The 17,599-nt window shown below is 40.6% G+C and overlaps 1 protein-coding gene across 9 annotated transcripts in view; it reads right to left on the reverse strand.

Moving 5' to 3' along the window:
- Nucleotides 1-4,894: 4,894 nt before the first annotated feature.
- Nucleotides 4,895-17,599, reverse strand: part of dip2ba (DIP2 acetate--CoA ligase B (putative)a) — a 65,150-nt gene continuing 52,445 nt past the window's right edge. For 6 of the 9 annotated variants that reach the window (XM_086067837.1, XM_086067839.1, XM_086067842.1 and 3 more), the window contains 9 exons: nucleotides 17,110-17,219; nucleotides 16,149-16,279; nucleotides 15,907-16,075; nucleotides 14,021-14,346; nucleotides 13,885-13,942; nucleotides 13,733-13,807; nucleotides 10,928-11,102; nucleotides 10,740-10,863; nucleotides 4,895-7,969 (listed from right to left, as the gene is read on the reverse strand). In XM_086067837.1, coding sequence (XP_085923963.1) covers nucleotides 7,717-7,969; nucleotides 10,740-10,863; nucleotides 10,928-11,102; nucleotides 13,733-13,807; nucleotides 13,885-13,942; nucleotides 14,021-14,346; nucleotides 15,907-16,075; nucleotides 16,149-16,279; nucleotides 17,110-17,219 — 1,421 coding nt within the window. In that variant the 3' untranslated portion in view covers nucleotides 4,895-7,716. The remainder of the gene's footprint in view (nucleotides 7,970-10,739; nucleotides 10,864-10,927; nucleotides 11,103-13,732; nucleotides 13,808-13,884; nucleotides 13,943-14,020; nucleotides 14,347-15,906; nucleotides 16,076-16,148; nucleotides 16,280-17,109; nucleotides 17,220-17,599) is intronic. The other 3 variants (XM_086067841.1, XM_086067843.1, XM_086067844.1) reach the window with 1 other exon arrangement.

Raw genomic sequence — 17,599 nt, forward strand, 5'->3', positions numbered from 1 at the left:
TTGCTAAAAATGTTACTAAAAATTAAAAAAAAAAAAAAAAAAAAGAGCTTCTGATGCTAGCATATTTGATTATGCTGGCATACTGTTCTTCATGCTATTGCCTGGAATTCACAATGCATGTTTTCTCTGGTTAATTCATGTTGTAAACAATACATTTTATGGTGGTGATATTTGAAGGTTTCTTTGTTTTACATTATGACTCTAGATAGAAAAGGATGTTAGGTGGACGTTTAGCACTGTTCTAATGTTGAAAAAAAAAAAGGAAAAAAATATTGGAAGCTCATTCAGCCAATGACGAGTCTTGGTATATGCTGGGATGCTTTTATTATTGATGAATGGTAACGTGGTGGTAGTAGTGAGTGCTTATGATGGTTGAACAAAAAGTTGCATTAGCACTTACAATAGAATTTTGTTCCAAAAAACACTACATTAAACGGAATAAAACAATAATGAAAAAAAAAGGAGTAATGAGGGGAGTCTGTAGCGTTCGTTAAGAAACAACATGCGATTGGGAGAGTCTCCCTTCCCCACGCCGTGCTCTCTTCATTCACCCGACACATTCAAGAGTTTTTGATCGCCCCTTTAGGAACGCTACGGAGCCTTACCTTGCTTTCTTTATAGGCGTTTCACATTGCTCGGCAGAGATCCCGCCGCCATGCTACGTCACTAGAATGCGTTGAGACGTAAATAACAACAAGTACGTCCAAATTAGGTTTCTACAAAATGTATTAAACTGGAAATGATTTTTGACAAATGAAACTCATAGTTATGTTGGTAACAACCAAATAGATAATATAGAGCAAACTTGTCATTACAATCGGGTTTCCTTTTTTAAAAAACTGTCATCAATACCATTTTGGTCTTGAAAAGTAATCTTAGCTACTCCAGTGATGACTACAGCGGGGGGCTGTGGGCCGGTGGGGTGCCTGGCTGCATTGGGTTGGGTTGGGGGCGCGGGCCGTGTTGGGGTGGGGGGCGCTCCTGGCTCCTGGGTTTGCTCTCCGTGGCGCTGCCGTAGGGTTGTGCTTGCTCTGTCCTGGCCGGGGTCGACGGCTCCCCTCTTTGGTGAAGGTTTTCATGCATGCCAGATCCACCACACCAGCATCGATTAAAATTCAAACACAATCTGCTTCTTCTTCTGGTCGTTGAATCGGTGGAAGCTGATATCTGTGGATCTCACTAGTAGGTAATGTCTGGTCGGTGCTGGATTTCACTTTCCTTTCTTTTCTTTGATCCTTCCTCGGGTCTCCTGACAACCTCACGACTCTAGCTGGATTCTGAAGTATTCGGTTTAGGTGAACGGTATGGGATTTTTAATAGGTTTTAGGTGAGGGAGGGTGGACAGATACCTCACAATAGGCAATAAAGATGTGGACTTAATTGTCAATTTTCACATGAACAGTGTATTCTTTTTCCATTATCGGCACAAGAGCTGGATGAAATATGCAAGCCGATGGATTTATCACGCTCTAATAAAGTGTATAATATGCCAATAAAAGAGAGCTCAAATTAATGTACTTAACCACCAAATGACACCAAACACTTAAGAGACGAAACCTAAACGGTCGATTTCGACTCCCCGAAATTAAGACAATTGAACTGTATTATTTATTTATTTTTGGTAGAAAATGAATTGATCCAAACTTTTTGACTCACTTGTACAGGTCCAACACAGACAAAAGGTGATCATGTTCGGGGACTGAGGCTCCGTCCACACGAAAGCCAGTTTCAATGTATCCTCACAAGTTTCTTACCGTTAGGCCATTTGTCCACACGACAGCGCGGTTTCGGAGCTTGAAACCGATCACTTTTGAAACCGGGCTCCAAAGTGTAAAGATTTCAATACGCGCCCCGTACGCGTCCGTCTGGACCCCATATGCAGGATACTCCTCCAGTGATGACGTAATGGGCGCAGCTCGATGACGACACATTGTCGCAGATTGATGACGTATGTTCCAATTCTCGCGTGTCTGTCAACAACAATAGCGGATAGCCGTGTCGTAGTCGTTTTGCGCAGACTCCGTTTTGCTTATGCTTTTTCAGCAAAATATTTTGCTTCTTTATTCCGACTTTCAACAAGTGGTGTTGTACTTGAATCACCCGACATTGTCACTTCTCCAGTTTTTGTCTTTTTCATGTTGTTTTGATACATGTACAAAGCCATGTTTGTTTTGTCGTTTTTAATAAAGTTAGGAAAAAAAGGTGTTCGTCTTCTTCTCTGATTCTTCTTCTACGCTTTCCGTTAACTCCCACTCCAGACTTGGCATATACATTACAGCCGTTAGCCAGGGCTGCTGCTACCCCTTTGCGTGTCCTAAGCTGAAAAGTGCGGTAAAATGGTGCCCCCTACCCGGATATTACCTCACAAAGTCACAAAAAAAACCTTCAAACTTCTTGCAGGATTTATTATATACAGTCCTGCTCACTTATTGGCACCCCTTCATTTTTTGCATGATCTCGACAATATCTTCAGAAATCAATGGAAATTTACCAATTTTATATAATCAGGACATTTTAATTGGATGTCCAAAGTAATTCGACAAAGGAAATTGTTTTTCAAACTTACATAATGTAATTCAAAAGCAAAAAAGAAAGAAAACACAGCATGTGCAGCAATGATGGCACTCCTCTTTGATATTTGGTTGCACAACATTTGGCAGTGATGACAGCATCCAAACGTTTCTTGTAGCCATCTCTAAACTTCTTGCACTTCTCCGCTGGTATTTCCCCCCACTCTTCCTTTGCAAATTGTTTAGGCTCTTGAAGGTTTGCACATTTTTTCCCCCCCAATGGCACATTTCAGCTCATATCAAAGATTTTCAATCGGATTGAGATCAGGAGTCATTGCTGGCCATTTTAAAACTGTATTTTTTGCTTTTTAACCATTCCTGTGTGCTTTTGGATGTGTGCTTTGGGTGTTTGTCTTGCCGGAAGACCCATGGCCTTTGACTCAAACCAAGTTGTCTAACACTTGGTAGGACATGTCCCCCTAGAATGTCTTGATAACTCTCTAATTTCATGATTCCTATGATACGATCAAGGCCTCCAGTATCACATGCAGCAAATCAGTCCCACAGAATGATGGATCCTCCACTATGCTTAATTTTAGGGAGGGTGTTCTTTCAGGTCTTTGGATGTTTAACATTGTGTTTTTTCCCCCACCATTCGCACCAACCGTCGTAGACTTCTGCCAATAATTTCTCTCTTACCCCCACGTCCATGGAGTTTCTTGACAGTTCCATGCTTGTCAAACTTCTTAATAACATTACACACTGCTGAAACAGGGCTACCAAAATCTTTGGAAATGGCTCTATACCATTTGGAGATCTTTGGTGTTTGTGAATAATTGCACTTCTGATGTCCTCAGACAGCTCCTTTGTTTTCACGATTTGAACAAAAGAAAAGGGGATAACAGGTGGCTTTTAAAAACATCAAATTCATCATTCATTGGTTAATTCGTGTCAATTGGGCACAGACAATTTAGAACAGGGAATTCTCATTTGTGATTTACCAAAGGTGAGTCACAACGTGTTTCCATACTGATGTACAGGGAAGGGTGCCAATACCAGTGACAGAGCACGTTTTAAGATTTCTATTTTTTTTCCGCCCATTGTTTTTTAATCATTTGGTCTTTAGGGTAAAACACAAGTTTGCTGTAAAAATAAATTGATTTACTTGATTCATTTTTTCAGAAGATATTCCGCATTATGTACTTTACCTTCATGGGTGCCAATAATGGTGAGCTGGACTGTATATATATTTTTAAAGCAATACGATAGATTTATTTTATTTTATAATTTTTTACTGTCACTCATTTTATTTTATTTTTTGCTGCGATCTGATTTTGCATACACTGAGAAAGTGACATGCAGGTGCATCAAATCTGCTTTAGACGGCACTGCTCTGCAGTTAACAGAAAAATAAATCATATTAGAAAATGTTGACTGGAGGTTTACCGTGACAATACTTGACCTGGGGCAATGATACTTTAGCTTTTTGCTAACTACTAACAGCAAACAAGCAGTTGCAGCAACATTTATCTGTGAGTGAGTCACGTACTTTTTTTCTTTTCTTTTACGTTTCTCAGCGCCTGTGTATAGTGTATTTCGATGAATAGATGTATTTGTGAGAAAATATTCCTGCGTAAACTGTGGCCAAGGAGGCGGCTGGGCGGTAGACCGGAGTCATTTGGCACCAGAACCCGGGGAGACAGCGGTGCGACGTTACGTCATGACGTGAGGAGAGAGGAAGGCGAATGCCAACTGTCCGCTAAATGATTAATTCATTACTTTATTTGTGCAATTTTCTTGTCTGAACAATGGCATGGCATGGGTCTGAGTATGCTGCCTAAAAAAAAGAAAGAAAGCCAGCACCTGGGGCTAAAGCTAAACTGTAGCAGGATTTTTATTTTCTGGACCTGGGTTTTGCCACCTCTGACCGCCACCACACACAGGACAGATGCTGTTCTCTTTTAAGAAATGTGTGAAAAATGGGAAAATGACAGGAGCTTATGACAAAGCATCGTATTTTTTATTATTATTATTTAACATGAACCACATCCAATGACAGCATGATAGCCTTTTTTTTTTTTTTACCCTTTTTTTTGTCAAGACAGCTGAGAAGAAATCACACCATTGATTGAACTGCTGCTTGCAGCTCGTTGATGCATAGTGAAGAGACAAGTCATTGTTGAGGTATACATTGTGGGCCCTTGGCTTCCTAATGACACCAAAAGCGCATCCATGTCCAAGTACATCAGCATGTGCTTGCAATTACTTTGGAGAGATGGAATTAACGGTAATGAAGACAATCAAGACAACTTGTAGACTTCTCAGCATCCAGACACTGAGGGAGGACATGTTCACATCCCTAATAGAATAGCACCGAAAAAGGCTGACATTAAATTATAAAACTTTATTAAAAACTTGTAAGAGTTACAACAGAAGAATAGTCACAAAGTGGCTCATATGCTTCACTCACTTCTCCATGAGTGCTTCTCACGTGCGTGTTGCATACATGCCACTCAATGCAGAGTGATGTTGGTCACATGAAAAAAAAGAGCAATAAAATCCTACAAGATACTGGATATTAAATTCCACAATTTGGATGGAAAGGGTTCAATTACAGTGGAGGCGACATACAAAATGAAAACAAATCAATTTCAAAAATGAGTTTCAATTTTCTGGTATAAAAAAAAAATCAGCATAAAAGCCACACGCACGCAAGCACGCACGCACACAGAACAGTATTGGGAAAAGTGCATGGTGTTCCTGCCAGAATAATTAATAATAATAAAGTCTGATGCTTTTTTTGTTTTGTTTTTGCAAATGAAAGCAGAACATTTCTGTCAAGTATGAAAGATCAGTCAAGTCTCATCGACTTTTTGCATGTACACAATAATAACACCAATGTTAACAGTATTTGACCTAAAATACAGAATACACATTACATCCTTACCCTCATTGACCCCCTCTACGACTTTGTTAATGTGTCTATCGATATGACTTGCTTACAACTACCACTGCTTTTCCTATCTTGTTTTCAGTGTTAGACATTCAGTTAAGTGTTGGACTATGTGACGAAGGCATGAGAGAGAACTATTAACAGCGTGGTTCGAGGAGCTTCAAATGGAAAGTTCCACGGGTTTCAATAAGGCAAAAAGTTGTGTCCTCACTCACGGATATCTTCATGATACAACTCCATCGTCCATCGTATCACTTTTTGTGAAAAGGCACGGCCCTGCCATATACAAGCAACCCCTTTGGCCAGCATGCCAGCGTGATTGGACAGCTTTTATGCAACGTTACGACTCTTGAACACAATGCGGCAACATGCTTTGCAAAAAAAAGAAAATAATTGATGTTGAGATTTGAAATTGCCTTTAGTTTGAAATGCTAGCACAGTAATGTCCAGCGTGTCTTTGCAAAGTTTTTTAGTACACTGACGATTAAAAGTCATTTCTTGTACAGTAAACGACAAATGTGGGTCATTTTTTTTAATGATGTTGATATGTTGTCTGTCATGTACTTCAAAGCGATTTGAACTTAAATAAAAATGTGCTTGGTTTTGACTCGAACAAGACACCAGTTGAGAAGGCCTGCCCTTGAGTCAGGTCAGCTCAAGCATGAGGTCCGCACATAACATGGATATTTAAAAGAATAAAAGTAGACTTTGATAGCGCCAGGATTTTGTACAATATACATCCACAACACACCTATCAAGAGTGAAATTAAACAACCAAGTAATCTTTTTTTTAGCTGCCTATTTCCCAAAATGTGTCTGTGAGTAAGCCCTTTAAACTATGCAGGATTATGACATATCAGTGCTGTTAATTTGCATAATTCCATCCACACACCAAGTCTGTCCGCCTGTGACTGGGAGGCTAGGATGTCTGAAGATCCACCATTTTTAAGCCACAGTCGTGGACTACACAGAAGCACGATCATGTCCAAGTCAAAAGTTATGCTAAGCAGCGCTTATTTGAAAGTTCAGCTAAATGATCGACGCGGTGGAGGGGTAACTTTGTGTCTGGATGCTTTTCTCTTTGAAAACAAATAGCCGCTCGCTTTGTACAATGCACAAGCTCCACCCCTGGTTGTCATGGTAACAAAAGCCCGACTCAGTTGACCCATCAGTGTCTGCACCTTGAACACAGGTTAATTTCAACGAGACAAAAATAGGGTGGGAAAAGTGTGACGTAATTCTTCATGCTTGGTGTATTGTTTTGACAAAAGCATGTCACTGGCATGTTATTTCGACATTTGGGAATTGTTTTGTACTGATGAGGATTAAAGTCAGTGAAGAGAAAAAGAAAGGTTGGCATGATTCTGACATTCTCAGAATTTTTAAAGTGAGAATTCTCACTGTATTCTCAGAATTCTGACTTTTTAAATTTAATTAAAGTCAGAATTTAAAGTCAGAATTCTGAGAATAAAGTGAGAATCCTGCCAACCCTTTTTTTCCCTCCCTCTTTACTGGCCCTAATCCTCTTCTGTAGTTTTGAATTGGGGAGAGGAATTGCAAAATAGGTCTACTTTCAAGGCATAGATTTTTAGTAAATATCCGTGTGGGTGTGGATGTGGCCTTAACGTGCAGCGGGCTATCCAACGAAAGGCTCTCTTTGTGCAAGATTTGTGCAGAAATACCCCCAATTTGTGCTGTCAAATGAAAACCCTGCTCAATTATTCATTCAATATCCTGTCTGCCATTGCCAGCAGTAGAAGATAATTCCGTTTTTTTTTGTCATTATATAGCTAACTGCTCATTAAGCAATTAGCCCTCATCTCAACTCTCCTGACAGTCATTCAAGTGCATTTTGTAACATGCGCTGCTGCCATTGTGCACATCTCAGGACACCCCCTGCTGGCGGCACGTGGTAATACTGAAGCGGAGGTTTGCCCCTGGGACAGCAGCAAGTGTGGACGGGAGAGCGTGTTCCCTTTGAGGCAGGCCAGACAGGAAGTGAACTCAGAGGTGCGAGGACTTAAAGTGCAAGGGGGAGGAGGAAAGTTCCACCTCTTCTCGGTAGTTCCCATCAGTGTGCCTCCCTGCTACTGAGAAGTGAGGGTCCTTTATGAAGGGGGGAGGGAATAAAAAATAAACGTCTGGATGGATTGTTTACACGGAAAGCAATGAATGGATGGAAGAATGTGAGCAATTAAAAAAAAGATGGAAGGAAGCCCGCTTTGATTGCTCGTAACGTTCTTCTCCATCACATCACATGTTGTAGGCCACGTAGATGGGGTCAAGCTGGTCGGCCAGGAAGGAGTCGCGCAGGTGCATCCGCTGCTTCTCCCCTCGGGAGTTGATGGGGATCACGCCCGGGTCCACGATGACCACGACGCCCACAATGAGGTGGTGCTCCTCAAGAACCACGTTGGTGACGAGTGGAACCAGGTCCAAGGCCTCCTGCTCCGAGCCGCTCAGCTCGGCCACAACCACCAGTAGGTTGGTCCACGTGAACACGGCGCTGCGGAGAACACACATGCAAGCCTGACGTCAGGGTGCACACTTTAAATTCCACACACAGACTGTGAAAGAATAATCCTCGAAAATAGGAGGAATGCTGCTTGGTGACATTGTGTGCACCACACTGAACATTGACCACAGAAAGCATATTCAAGCTAAAGGCTATACATCCAGTAAGCAAAGCCCATAATTCAAAAGCAATGAGTAAATTCTGATGATTATTTTGTCAGCTTCAAGTTATTTTAGTGACCACTGTGGGTTTTCTTTCATTAACAGAGGGGTACCAACAATTTTGTCCAAGTGTGTATTATAGAAAAGTGACTTTTTAATGACATGTTCACCCTGCTTGCAAGGGTTTTCTTAGAGTACTCTTGCTTGCTTCCTCCGACATTCCCAAAACACAAGTTAGGTTCACTGAAGATACTAAATTGTCCACGTGACTGAGAACACTTGTTTGTTTCTACTATATGTACCCAAAGAGGATACGCAGTATAGAAAATAGATGGATGGACGTTTGAAGTTTTTGTATACAGTACAGTGGAACGATAAATTAGGAACGACACTTTTAACCAACTTTTTCACGTGCAACATTTTTGAGGAAAAACTCCCGCCAGTTAAGTGCATGTTTTGTTAAGTGAACTGTCTCAGCATGTATGAGTGGACGGACCTGTGTTGTGCTTCTCACACTATGGAACCATCATTGGCTCTGTGCATAACTCATTGCCATAGTTGTGCTATGTCAATGCCCTCCAAAAAAATACACACAAAAAATACACATAAACTGTATGTCTCCCCTGTGGCAAATATAATGCTGTTTTGTGTACAGACGGAAGTTGCACTGAGGCACACGCTTCTTCCAATCACAATTCTAACAGCGGCTATCTACTTCAATATGAGGCAGGGCAAGAACAAATCAAATCAATGGGTGGGTTTCCATCCACCTGTTTTTATTCAAATTTTGCGAAAAAGAAACTGAATGGAAATTCGCAAAAAAAAAATTTACGTTTGGAGGGGGTGGTTTTTGAAGCGTATCGAAAAAAGGAAAATGCGCATTTTGGCGATGGAAACAACTACTAAGTGACTACAAGACCGGATATACATCGCACGTTTTGACTGCTACTACGTCATACGCACGTTTGTAGTCACAATAAATGGCAATGATAAAGTAAGATATGTTTGGGGAGATGAAGAAACACGATTATTTTTATAATGAATTAAAGAAAAAAAACATGAATGCAATTTTAGATGGCTTTATTAACATCAGCTCTCAATGTAACGACACACTTCACTTACATGTGGGAGGGAAGCCAACAAGACAAACTACTTCCGTTCAGTCCGTCAAAACCAACATTCCCACCTGCAACTCCCCATTGTCCCAAAGTTCCGTCACTACAACATCATCTCGCGGCGCATATTTGCAAAAGAAGAGCGGATGGAAACGGGCATAAGTCGCATGTCCGTTTTGCGCATTTTCACAAAATTCGCATAAAAATTTCAAAACATTTGGATGGAAACCAATGTCTGCCCACCACAAGTTTGACCTAACCTGTTTGTTGTCGTGTTAATGTTTATCACTATTTGAACTTAAAACGTCATACTTGAATTCCGTAGTGCCACATAAGCTGATTCAACTGTACCGTGCAAACATGCCAAGCATGTAGGGCTGTGAAAAAAAGTCGAAAAAATTGGTAGACGCAAAAATGCAATAATTTTTACAATTTTAAAAAACATATTTGTGGCACCTGGAAGTTGCCGGAACCATTATTTTGTGTTTCTGCATGGACACTTATTGCTGACGGACTCCAACCGGCATTCACCACTACGAACTTAGATGCTTCTTAGGGTTTGTTTGTGGTCTCTTTAAAATAAAAAGGGAGAAAATTTGCATTGCTACATGTCTTATGTTTGTAACAAAGCAATTGGCATAGAAATCTCTAAATAAATAGAGTTCTAATGAATTTATTGGAACTAGACACGAATAATATAGCGGTCCTTCGTGTGTCAGCAACAGGAAGACGGTATCTACTATAGCATAGAGCAAGATTCACTCCTCCCGATAAGTTTTTTTTTTTCACTCCTTCAAGTAGCATGCAGGCTAAGCCATCTAACATTTGCCATAAGAACTATTACTACGGTTTTACACCACCAATGTGTGCAATATCTAGTCAAATTGACCCAGTTGGCCACAATGCACTTAACAACAGATGCAAGCGAGTTTGCACACACGGATGCTGGCGGACCTTAGAAACAAACTCACTATGTGACGTTTATGGATTTAAAATGGGATGGAACCTAAGAAAAACACGTCGGTGACGGCGCAGGATCCTGGAGCATAAAGTAAGTTATTTGAAAAACCTTTCTGTGTGGTTTTGTATGCTGCATCAATGGCCATTGTAGGCTTCCACAACTCGATATGTTTGAACGAGACATGCATATACGTCAGGCTTAGTAAAGATATGATGAAGATAAAGCGCTATTTTGATCAAATTTAATTTTTCATATGTTTGAGCTGGACTATCAAGTGATTTTCAGCAAAAGTACAATAAGTAAGTGATTCGAGTTTATTCAGGGATAATGCTAATCGCAATTGTCAATCGTTTATCATAGGCTAACTTTGCTGGTGTTTGTGTTATATGTGCATATGTGTGCAGAAGATAAGGAACAGTGAGTATTTATATCCACTAAATTCAACTCACGTTCAATTAATCGATTAATCGATGGAATAATCAATAGGAGACTTGATTTTTAAAAAAGCCGTTATGTCAGCTAACCTCTCTGCGATGCTGCGATGAGCTCGAGACACGGACGTCTCAATGTCGATGGGGTGGTAGCGTAAGCCCCGCAGTTCCAGCGTCTCATCCAGGGAGCCAACTACAAATAAGGCATCATGGCGATCTGCCGCAGGAAAGCACAACGTCATTAACACTTTCACAGCCCTTATTTCAATAAAGCAGCTTACCGCCGCTAGCATCCAGGAGCTCGGTTCTCTTGATGAAGCCCAGGTAGCCTGTTCTGGCCCACAGCGTGTTGTGATCCCCAAAGCTGAGTTTGGTGTTGAAGTGGTCCGCCTGCAGACTCTCCTCGCCATAGATGGTGTAGTAGCCACTCGCACTGTGGGGACTGTTCACCCAGATCTACACACACACAAGTACACGCATTAGGGTTGTCGTAATACTAAAATTTCAAACTTGATATCGATACCCAGGAAAATACTCGATCTCAATACCATTTTCGATACAGCGGAGATAAAAAAAAATACATAAAAAAAACTTGAAAAATGCATAGAAAAATATTTTATTAACATGATCACAAATAAATAATCAATAAAATGAAATGATTAATAATCAGTAACTGAAAAATAAATCACTTTTTTTTATTTTTTTTACATACAAATAAATTATAATTAACACATCAAATAAATACGTCATACAAAAAAAATGCCACAATGACAACTTTTGGCTGTCTGAGGTAAAAACACAGGAAATATCAATAAGAAAAAATTAAGTGGTTAACTATTCAAGTAATCAGAACTTGAGAGGTAGTAAACTACCGGTACACACAAAATAAACAATCAGTAAAAATAAACATCAAATGCTGCCGTTGCACTCAGCTACACCTTTTTTTAAATGCTAAAATGTAAAAGTGCAAATATTTATTAAGACATACAAGGATTTATAAAGTGCACTTTTATTCTATGTATGAATGTCTAAGCAGTAAGTTTGTCGTATCACTGGTCTGAATTTTCTTTGCAGTTGGAAGATTTTTTGCAATAAAGACAAGCATGTCAATGTGCTCCTTTGTGTGTCTTGCACTTCTTGGCTTGGAAATGAGCCCTGATGTTGCTAAACACACTCTGTGGCACAACTTGAAGCAGCAATATACAGGTACACTAAGCTAACCGTGAGCCCACGGCTAATGTCTAATAACAAAACAACAGTCACTGAGCATAAAGCTAACCGCGGTAGCCGGCTAATGTCTAATAACAAAACAACAAGGCGTCTTGCTTTTTCTTGTCCACCAAGACTGACTGGCCATACTTAGCAGCTCGTAGCTGAGCAAGCGAGGTCGCAGTGTGGGCTCTCCTGGCTGCGGAGGCTGTCTGCCGAGGCTGCGCTGCTAGTGGAGTGTGCGCGGCTTACGCTGTAGGAACGCTACCATGTATCGATAGTATCGATACCATGACAAAGCAGTATCGTATACAGATACAATACAGATACTTTTCAAGGTTTCGATACTTTTGACAACCCTAACACGCATACTAGTGTTGCACAGGAATTGGTACCAGTACCATACCTCGATGTTTTGGCGTCAAAAATTGTATAATTTTTTTTAGTACCGGTATTTAAAAAAATAAATACAAGACAGCCCGCCAATTCTGTGTTTAAAAGGCAGGTACACATACACACATGGCCGCACATCTACCGATATGTGGAAAACGCCTTACGTAAGCGGCACCCCTCATTCAGCGTGTGTGCGAGAGGCCGCAGGAAGATGGCTTCCCTTACCAAAAAGTAGTATATTTAAGTATGCGTGAAGTATACTCAAAATTAGGAGAGTATACTTTACTTCCAGTTTACTTTCTTGTACTTTTTGGAAGTATACTCCACCAAGTAAATGTTAAGTGTACTTGTAAGTATACTAAAACATATAATAATAATAATAATAATCAACTTAATTTATCAGTGCCTTTCATGACACCCACTAAAAATCAGGTGGTTGGATAGCCTAGAGGTTAAGGTCCCTTAAGTACCAGTGTTTGCTGGTTCGATCCATGTCAATTCATCACTGGGCTTTTTGCTGTAAACTTAACTGTGGACATAAGTGTACCACAAAGTATACTTTCAAGTATACTTAATAGTGTGATTAAATATACTATAAAATATACTTGAAAGTATGCTTAAGTATATTTTAAGTGTACTAAAATGTTCTAATTTAGTCCCAAGGAGTTTACTTAAAGTTTACTTTTAGTAAAAGAATAAATACACTCTAAAAATAAACTTGGGTATACTTAAGTATACTCTATATTATGTACATAAAGTATACTCCTTTTTTGGTAAGGGTTCACGCACTGAACACAGAACACTCCTTGTTGAGAACCATGACACGCTAATTAAGTGTCATATGAAACAACGCCAACCGGCATGACAAAGCCTGTCTGTAAGCCTTTTTTGAAAGTTACTGTGGTTCGAGGCAGGAACACGTCCAATATATGGCCAAGCACCGCGCTAACAAGGTGTTGTGCCATTGAGTGGAAGTCACGTGACAGCCCTGCCTACGCATATTTTCAATAAACGCATGCAGAACACACGTGTGGTTTTCGATTTTCAGTTTTAGAAACGTTTTGTAACGTTTTGCAGAAGAAAAAGCAACAATCACTCCTGCAGTGGACTCGAGGTGCGTTCAATGAACAGGCCCACAGTAGGAAATCACAGGTAATTTTTAGAGTATATAGATATCTTTTTTACTGTGTGTTCTTTTAAACAAGCTAGAAACCTATAGCTATAATATATATATAAAACCATGGAGTTTAAAAGTAATATTTAAACAACAAAAATACAGTACAGCCCCCTTTTGATTGTAACCCGGAGAACCCCCCGTTGTAGAAACCAAGCACTCCTAAATGTCTCTATAGCACCCCTAAACCTCTGATCCTAGAATCGCCTCTGGTGACAACACTAACACAAAATGAACTTAGTTTTGTCACCCCGCCCAAAAGAACGCATCATCAAAACAAAGCTAATGCAGTAGTCCTCTATCCATTCACCTCGCCAAGATGGGAGTCCCCCAGCGGTCCTCGTGTCTCTGGGTTGACGATGATGACTCGCACACCCGGAAGAATCTTCAAGCAGAATACATTTGGCGTTTAGCTGCTGGGTCTGTCATATTGTGCCAAGTCTATCAATAAGCAATACTCACAGTGCCCGACTCCATGAGCGGAAGACTCTGCGGCGCTCCCCGCTCCACCAGACGCACCCTTAGTGACAAGACACAGACACACTTTCACAATGCTGAAACACACAAAAAATGTCACAATAGTAGTGTTGAGCGCCACCTGTCGTGACGTAACGACTTCATGTCAACGTAGACGGTAGAGGGGTCAGGCCCAGCGGTGCCCTGCAACACATCCAAGATGACACCACCAAGGAGAAAGACATTAAGTATACAAACCTTAAAGAAATGAATTGAATGGCTTGTCAAAATTCCCACCTGCATACAGATGGCCAGGTTGACCCTGGAACCGAACGCGGTGCTGACGGCACGTGACGACAGGCCGAGATCTTTGAAGAGCTTGGAGAAGGACTGCGTGAGGGCAAGTCGGGGCCGCTCCTCAGCTATCACCACGCAGCTTCGCACGCACGACAGATTCACACCACGTGCCTGCAAACACACGCGCACAATTGCAGACTTGTCTTTGACGGAAACATGTTCTTTCTGAGCTAGCAGTAAAACATGGACAAGATGCAAAACATTGATGAATGGGCCCTTGTACCCCCTTTTAAATGGCGAAACATCCGAATTCATCCAATGCTCTGCCCACATAAGATGGCATAGGTAAAAATATAAATAATTATAATATATATATATATATATATATATATATATATATATATACATACATATATATTTATTTATTTATTTTTTTCAATTGAGCATTGTCCATCTATTTTAAGATACCTGCTTCCCACTGGAGCTCATTTGGGCAAATTCCCAAGTAGGAGTAGGAGTACACTGCCTTTTCAATTTTTTTATTTTTGTTTTGCCTTTTCAAATTGACGCATGAGTCCTTGAGACTTTTGCTTTGCACCCAGTTATGATAGAAATGTTCACACAATGTCCAAGTCTAATTTTTGTGGGTAAAACCGAGAGGTCGTGGAGGGGACCACCCACATTTTCACCAGGAGATACGCGCTTGCGAGAATTGGTGTGTTTTCAGGCACATTGAGGCCCCACAAAAGGTGCTACAATTGTAAGAACAAGAATAATAGGCTGTCAGTCGATTACATTTTTTAATTAATCGCATGATTTCAATAATTAACTTGTGAGTCTTAACTCGTGATTAATCACAGTTCCTATCTATTAAGTGTTAACCGTACAATCATTTTTTTCAAGTTTTTCATAATCTCGTTAATTAACATAAAAGTGGAAAAAATATATTAAGATAATACAGAATATGATTGTATCTTTTAGTTCATTGATACAGTAATTTCATAGTAATTCATAAAGTTATTTGAAGTTAAAAAGATGCACTATATTACTATAAAAAGTAGTGTGAAACATTGATTTGTCATTTTCTGACACTAGATGATATTTCATGTTGCACATTGGTGACATTGGTGACGCAGTGCACACTCATTCGTCATCCGTTAATTCGCCGTCTCCACCTCGTGCACCTCATTTTTTGAATAGCCATTGGCACTGAGTAACAAACATGTTTGATAATTTAGGCATTATCGGCTCCACGTGTGCGGGGCACAGGGGCCAACTGCTATTTATCCATGGCGCATTTACTCTTCATACACCTAATATGTGAGTACATTTCCGAGGTTCTCCTGTAGGATATTTACGAGAAGCAGCCCTCAGCCTTCTTTTTTGGCGTAATAGCAAAACATACAGCAATCTCTCTTCACGTTCGAGGCCCTTTAATTAAATCTGACTCGGAAGTTGCCATCTTGAATGGTCACATGATCCCAAGCACATAACGTGCGTTATTCGTTATTAATGCACTATTGACGCACTCATGTTGACATCCCTATAATAATAATTCTCAACTATTACCTAAACACAACAAGAGCTAGATTGGTTGCATATAAACAAATGAGATCGAGACGTAATGACATTACAGAAGAGAACCTTTCCAGACAGGACTCTTTTGTGGTGGATATACTATAAGTGTTTCACAAAGACAATGGAGAACTTTTCAGTGATTTGCACTCCAACCTTCAGCAGCTCCGTCTGTGTCCCGAGGCCTTTGGTGCAGAGTTCCATAACCGAGTAGGAGCAGAAGGTGTCTCGGATCTTGTACTGACTGAGCGTGCTCAGCCAGAGAGGAAGCGAGCTTTCTAGCTCCAGGGGAGGGATGAGGATTGACTGATGACCTGAGTAAACGCTGCACACCACAAACAAAATCACTTTTGCAACAATGACACTGCTTGTTATCACCTCTGCACCTTTGTACATACCTGGAGAGGCACCACAGGACAAAGCCGAGGCCGCAGTACGGGTCCAGGCAGATGGCTATTTGGCGTGAGGAGTAGAGCTCACACTGCAGCTTCATGGAACGACACAGAGTGCTGACGGCAGCATGGGACATCTAAAACAAAATGAGACAGCACCTCTTCAAATACAGCTCAGCGTCAACAACTCACACAACTTTGACTGTGAGATACTACACACACGCAAAACATTTAGGCAACATACGATGCCACCTTGAACTTTGGATGTGTTCAGCATTGCAATACTCAGCTAACTTCCATCTGGTTGACTTTGAGAGCAATTGTATTTCAAATGATTTATTACAAACTGTCACCATCATAAATCCTTCATTTACTGTATAGGGAATACCTTAAAGGTGCTTTGTGGAGTTTGACACTTTTTTCTACTTGCGACTGCCACCTCTGGCCTAAAGCATACCTGCAGTGTCAAGCTCGTGCATGGTGCGTGTGCGAGTACGTGTGGTCGAATAAACTCCTCGTTTTTTCAGTTTTCTTGGAGTATAAGCTGGAGTTTGGTCTGTGCTTGAAGCCCGACTCTTTGTTTTTCTTTCCTTTTCAGTTTCCATCTGGAGGATCATCTGAAATTAATTTGCTAAAATAAAACTTTTAATGACTGGGCACTGGCTATCTTCAAATACGGAGACACATAAACACTCAAAATTACTTCCTTTCTACTTAGAAAAGTCATATAAATCCAAAAGAAAAGCTAGTCACAAACGCAGAGTTATTGCATTGATACAGGTTGAAATGAGGTCTAGTGATGTGCAAGAGCTGAGGTGTGATGACGTTTTCACAATTATTTTTCAGCAATACTTTGATAAAACAATATTGACTAATTGCATGACGTGGTACACAGTATAGCTCACAATTATTTATCTAATCAACAGTATAAAGAATGGATTTTTATTCAAGGTGTGAAAATCGTTACCTTTACTCCAGTTAACATGCCTGTGGTAGACACACTGAAGTCCAGGTAAGCCAGCATCTCGGCTGTTGGGGGCTTATAAATCTGTGGTGGCCGCTTCCTGGGTAGATCATCTAAGAAGAGAGAAAATTACCAAACTGTGTCCATTTATTTTCAAATACAGTGGAGCCTCAATTTAATGGACTTGCAACCAACGGACCCCAGACCCAGTGGACAAAGAATAGTGTCCTGTCCTCTCAAACACTCCATTGTAAAGTACCTTTCAACATCTGTTTGTTTCACAATTGGCCGCAATTCGCCACAGTGCCATCAACAAACACACTGGTCACGTGTTTCCATCTTGCTCTGCTGTCATTGAACAGACTCACAGAGATGGAGCAGGCTAAAAAGCGTAGTCATGTGATGGCCATTCTGGCAGGGGCGACTTTTGCGTCAAAAGCAATGCATGTACATGTCTTGTCAGCAGTGTCGATGTTCCCATCAAAGTCAATGA

This window comes from Leptonotus elevatus, chromosome 2 (assembly GCF_054856555.1).
Source record: "Leptonotus elevatus isolate MCC_2025b chromosome 2, RoL_Lele_1.0, whole genome shotgun sequence".
Taxonomy (NCBI): domain Eukaryota; kingdom Metazoa; phylum Chordata; class Actinopteri; order Syngnathiformes; family Syngnathidae; genus Leptonotus; species Leptonotus elevatus.